The sequence below is a fragment of the Hevea brasiliensis genome, chromosome 2, assembly GCF_030052815.1.
Source record: "Hevea brasiliensis isolate MT/VB/25A 57/8 chromosome 2, ASM3005281v1, whole genome shotgun sequence".
Classification (NCBI taxonomy): Eukaryota; Viridiplantae; Streptophyta; class Magnoliopsida; order Malpighiales; family Euphorbiaceae; genus Hevea; species Hevea brasiliensis.
This window is the reverse complement of record NC_079494.1, coordinates 106,047,292-106,053,397: the sequence shown is the minus strand read 5'-3', so window position 1 is coordinate 106,053,397 and position 6,106 is coordinate 106,047,292. Positions and strand designations below refer to the sequence as shown.

General features: G+C 34.0%; 1 protein-coding gene across 2 annotated transcripts; it reads right to left on the bottom strand.

Annotated features, from left to right (window-relative positions):
- Nucleotides 1–417: 417 nt before the first annotated feature.
- On the bottom strand, nt 418–3,923 carry LOC110638745 (uncharacterized). 2 transcript variants are annotated; one of them, XM_021789417.2, is made up of 6 exons: nt 3,653–3,922; nt 3,387–3,563; nt 2,242–3,254; nt 1,266–1,676; nt 964–1,193; nt 418–860 (listed from the first exon to the last, which is right to left on the bottom strand). In XM_021789417.2, the coding sequence occupies exons 1-6, from the start codon at nt 3,823–3,825 to the stop codon at nt 603–605; spliced, it is 2,262 nt and encodes a 753-aa protein (XP_021645109.2). In that variant the 5' UTR covers nt 3,826–3,922; the 3' UTR covers nt 418–602. The 2 variants fall into 2 exon arrangements, with proteins under 2 accessions (XP_021645109.2, XP_021645108.2); XM_021789416.2 differs by having other exon boundaries at nt 2,242–3,563; nt 3,653–3,923.
- Between the last annotated feature and the right edge of the window lie 2,183 nt (nt 3,924–6,106).

Sequence of the window (6,106 nt, the reverse complement as noted above, 5' to 3'; positions counted from 1 at the left end):
TTTTTTTATTAGCAAAATTAAGACATTATATAACATTTCTTGCTACTTTTTACTTGAATAGAATTATTTTTTAAAATTTTGAATGTTTTAATGGAAAATTTCTATTAATTTTAAAGTTTATCAATTAATAAATATAAATTTTTTAAGAAAAAAATTCGTCTAAAAAAATTAAATCACAGTCGATTAAGTGCAATTCACGATAAAATAAATACTGGTTTGCCAAATCGCATACCAGATTTCTTCAATTGTTTCAATGAATTCAATTATTTCAAGTGCTTCAATGATTTAATGGGTTGGATTTTTAGAGCCATATTTTTCTAAAACATAATTAAATAAAAAAATATAATTAAATTATTTAATTTTAATTCTACGATGTCGCGAGTTTACGTCTCAATTATATGGATATAAAGCATAAGCTTGAAGAAAAGGAAAAGTTGTCTTATTAACCTCGTGTTTAGGTTTCATGATATACAGAGTCTAAACAATAAAAATCCGTAGTAGTATGTATGACATGATAACTTTACATGTATACGTTGATATTTAAACCTTCTGAAAAGCATTTATCTACAGAAAGAAAGTTGCAATCCTGACTACTCACCATGTCAACATGGAAAGAGCAAAAATGAGGACTCCACAAAAACTTTTCTATTACAGAAGTTAATTTTGTCTAATTTCTCATGACACCATATCAATTGATCTGTTGTTAGTTTGGACATGTTTAGAACTCTAGAAACCAATTTCAGTTCCACCTGAGCTATGAACAGTGTGTGAATATGATGCACTCGATCTTCTTGTTGCTTTCTGAATCTCTTCACTATGCAATTTCCACTTCTCAATATGTCTTTAAGCTTTTTATCCTTCTGCATCACATGAAAATTAATTATTATTATTATTATTATTATTATTATTATCTCAAGGCTTCAAATTATGATCAACATAAATTTTGGAGACTAGAGAACATACCTTCTGAAAATCGGATCGAATATCTGTTAACAGCTCTAAATCTACAGGTTCTTGGAGATTAATATGGGCTTGTTGATGACCCTGCAAGATCACACTGCTTTCATCTTTGTTGGCACGAAGGAATTCCCAGAAAACCAGCATTGATTGCTCCATTGTTTCTATGAGCATTTGGCTTGTAATTGCATCTTCATTGTCATCTCCTCTTTTTCCCTTGTCCTTGAAACTATCATCTGCAGTTCAAGTACAGAGAGTTGAATATGGTTTATGATGGTTCAAATGATTGATTTGTCAATTGTCGTTACCTCTAACTAGAGGAACTTGAAGAAGACTACGAAGGACACATCTGCTCTTGACATAATTCTCGACCCTGGGACCTTGAAATTGCTCATTCTCCAGAAACCTTTGTATCAGGACTTGAAATAACTGAAACTCACCAGCTACTTGATTATATTGATGGGATCCTTGAGAGTCATATTTCTGCAATTCTTGAGCTTTCCGGTATTGCCATTGGAGTATTTCCCAGGAAAGGCAAAGCTGTCCAACATATATGGTTTCAAAATCATTATGCATATCTGCAATCACCTTCTTCACTGGATCAACCACCGCCGTCCCTTTGCACAACCATAAGTTCTGCGAAAGAAGAGAGATAACTGCTGTAACAGAAGATTTCCGAGCTGTCTGAAACTGAACTGTCTCTTTCATCTGCAGTAAGCCTGAAGGCGGAACACAAAGCCCGTGAGTATGGACTGGTCATTGTCTTATTTCGTATCTTTATAAGTTGCTTTGAACAAAAGGAAAAGAAGAGAAATCTATTTCTCTTAGGATGTTTAAGAACAAGAAGAGAAATTTATTGATCCAATGATCTTAGCACAAGGGGCAAAGAGAAAATGTGGGGCTTTCTAGCAATAAATTCCAGGACATGGACTTCCAACTAATTATAGCATCCAGAGTTTCATTACTGGAAAGTAGATTGATAGCTTTATAGGTTCATTATTATTGGAAAAATGATGGGAATAAATAGGATGGAGACACGCCACGCAATATAATTCTCAGAAAAAATCACTTCCGAGAAAAAAAGAACTGCAGCATGATCAGGCAGCTAAACCAAATAGAATATTCTAGTCTTGTTGTCTATTTACAGTGAAACCTTGGTAAGAAAATTTACAGTAATAACGGTTGTTAATCCTAATGTCATACAAGTCAAAAATACAATCTGTTTGATCCACAGATGAGAAAGATCAGATTTATACAGGCAAAAAGGTTAGATGGTGAACTCACCAAGTGAGTGCATGGTCTGGAAGTTCAAGATCTCCAATTTTCGCATTTTGTCCGAGTAGCTCTTGTAAACCTTGTGAATCCCATCCAGGAGATCTTTGCGCTCAAATTTTTGGTCTTCAATCTTCATTGGCTTTAGCTTTTGCACCGTCTTCGGAGTCTCCAATTCTTCAGATTCTGATTCTTCAAGAATTGTTGGAAGACCCCCAGTTCTTGCTAGTTTCAGCTCCATTTTTAGCTGTTCTATTATGTCCTGGTGCTCAAACATGTAATCTGCTTCGATTTGGACAGGTGAATCAGAGTACTTTTGCTCCTGGAAGCTAGATTCTTCAAATTTTGGTTCTGCCTTTTCATGGACTAGTTCTTGCTCTTCTTCTCTCTCATCAACATTGCTTAAATCTTCTGTAGACAATATTTCCACATCCAATAAAATTGAATTCTGTTTCTGGGGTTGTAATTCTATATATTCATCATCTGAATCAATGGATTGGTCTCTCATTAAAATAGCTTCCAGTTCTCTGTTATGTTCTGCCTTCTCATCCAACGACATGCAACTTTGAGGTCCAACTCCTTCTGCTTCTCTACTATGTTCCATCTTCTCCTCATAGATGAAAATGAGACTTTCAGATTCAAATACTTCACCGACAGTTCTATTAACCGAAAGTTCAGAGCTATGGTCTAAACCACCCGTCTCTAGGTTATCAGAAATCTTTTCCCCGGTGGATGTTTCCAGTTCTTGCTTCTCTGCCTCTTCAATGACCGAACTTGTGATCGAGTTCTCTGTTTTCTCCGTATCTAATTCATGATTTCCAAATCCCCTGTCGACAGTGACTCCATCATCAAAAGTTAAATTTTCCTCATCAGAATTCTTCTCTCCCATCAATGTTTCTTGTTCCTGTTTCTTTTCTGAAGCTTCGTCAACGACAAAACTTTTGACCAAGGCCCCTGATTTCTCTGCTTTATCCGCTGCCTCTGCATCTAGTCCAACGTCTTGGAATTCCTCGTCAGTGGAGCGTCTGATATCAAAAATTGAAGTGTTCAAAATTTCATCATTATTTGAATCCAGGAACACTTCATGGACAGTAAAGCTCAATGTTCTTGGTTCTTCCAAGAATCCACATATGCCTTTCCCAGCCAAGAACTCATACCTATTAGTGCTTGCCGACAAGGCACTCTCCATAACAACAGAATTCTCTTCTTCTGCATCGCTTTTATCTGTCTCTGAATCCTGAGAGCAACTTGAACCAAATTGATCATCTTCTTGTTGATGATAAACCTCATTAGAATTGGATTCAAACTTGTTCACAAAATTTCCCTTCTGAAATCTGCCAGAAAATGAAACAACCCATTAATGTGGCGCAATAAGAAAACATAAGAATGATCAATCACACCCAGATAAGCAAATAGAACACACCTGAAGATGTGTCTGAACAACGAACCAAACAGATGAAAAGTGTAGTTGCAGACAAAACCCCAGAAAAAACTAACAACCCTATACATATTATCATACACAAAATCGTTTACAAGATCTGTATTATTAACAAAATCAAACTGAGTTTTGATACTGTAGATAAATCTAGTACCCATGAGCAGAATCCACTTCTCCCCTACTTGTTTTCTGAAATTCTAAGCAAAGTTAAAGAATAGCAAATGAAAATTCTCCATCAAAAATGCATAGGTGACAGTGGACCCTCCACTTGTAGAAAGAGAAATATGCGGAGACAAATTTAGGCATCTGTGTGCGTGACCAATGTGGCGAGATTGATGGGAGGAGACTGAAATTGATATTCAGAAAGCAACGTCCGAAAGGAAAGGGTGGAGTGCATTTGGGAAATTTCTTGGATTTTTGCGTCCAATTGGAATATACATTATGTGAAGTGGGACTTTGAGAATCAAAATCCAGAGAAAGTGGCCTTTTTTTTTTCATTCTTGGGTACGTGTTATGGGAAAAAGCCTCCTTGAGAGGGAAAAAAAAAAAAAAAAGTCGGTGGTGTACGAAACTTTGACTTGGCAGGCATACAAGATGTTGAAACTACCAACTGCCATCCTAAACAGTGTTAAGTGCCCAAAATCTGGTATTCATTGGAAAATAAAAATCCAAGATCAGTTTCAATTCAGGATTTTTGTAGGACCCTTTTGGGTTATGGAATTTTAATGTGGCCCTCCTCTCGTCCACTAGATTTTGGACGTCTTATTGCTCTAACTTGTATAGAATGTTCTTCAAATAATTTGTTCTTAAAGTTGGCAATCTTCTTTGATTTCAGAGTATCTTTACCCTTCAATGGAGTGTGAACATATATATAAATTTTTACAGTTTCATTCCTTCTAAAAAATTTTGTTAAAAAAGATAAAGCACGAAATAAGTACTGCTTATTTTCTTCCATAATTGCTTTTGAATGATGTTACCCTTGTCGACCCTACATGCTAAAATGTGTTTATTTTGGTAAAACCCAATTCAATGGAACTTCAAAAAGGATCAAATTATTCGATTTCTTTTAATGAAAAATCTTTGATTCGGAAAAATGTTGTATTCGTATCTTTTTCTCTTTTTGCTTTTAGCAAAAATTTTTAGCTCTTTAAAGCAAAGCAACGGTGGATAAGTTTCTTTCAGGCTTGGAAAAAGGATCTTGACTTGTGTTCTACCACTATTGTTTGATCGTCTACTAACTTTGCAAATGCTTTTTTTTTTTTTTTTTTCTTCTTCTTTAGATATCATTACAGTGGCTGATGAATAATTGTAAATAGGGTCAATTGACTCTTATTTTTTTTAAATTATTTTTATGAATATGCATATTTATATAATTAAAGCATTGAGTTTTTATAGAGAATATATTTTTATAATAAAAAATTAATTGATCATTCTTAATTTTTAATAATTTTTAAAATATTAAATCTCGTTAAATATAATTATAAGAATATAAGCTATAATACTGATGTTAGTGAGATTTCAAAGGCCTAGTCATAAATCACGTAAATTTACAATACAAAAAGAGAGTGAGGTGGATGGCGTTCAGGCAAACCACTCTGACACTCGCAGAACATAATACGTGAATAATGAGAGAACTATAATGAGAATTTTTTAGAATAAGAATATGTGTTAGCATTATTAGGTCACTTGACATCACTTATCATCAACAATTGTCACTTTATTAGATCAAAAGGGAAATTGTTTTGAATAAATTACTATATAGTAATGTATTTTGATATTATTAATATTTTTATTTCAATATTTTGAAAAATATATTAAAAAGTTTTTTTAATTTTGCTTTTGCCAACGTTTTTGTCTTTTTATCCATGTAACTATAAATTATAGATGAAAAGTCTAAGATCCTGTCTGGTATTAAGTTTCAGAGCCTGAAACTGTTTTTCTGAATAAAAATATCATTTTAGATGCCGTTGAAAAAAATAGTTTGGAAAAAACTATTTTGTTATTTTAGTGTTCTTATGACTAAAACTGATCAAATTTAATTTTTAATTATTTTTTAAAACTCTTAACTAATATATTTAAAAAAGTGATTTTCTCCGTAGTAATGTCAAACATATCCTAAAATACTCTCACTTGCCTCTGTACTCTCCCTTATCTTTTATCCTTCTTAGTCTTCCCCTCTATAATGAGATGTTGCCGCCACCTATATGTCCCTCTCTTTCCTTCCCCCCCTGGCCTATACCTGTTTTGTCATCGACTTCTCTTTAGTTCCTTCAATGCCATTGACCACTTTCATCAATGATATCCAGTGGACTCATTAGTCATCCGCGCTGCCACCTTTGTCCGTCCCCTTCTTTCCCCCCCACCACTTTTGGGTATCGAATTTAGATCAAAAGGGAAATTGTTTTGAATAAATTACTATATAGTAATGTATTTTGATAT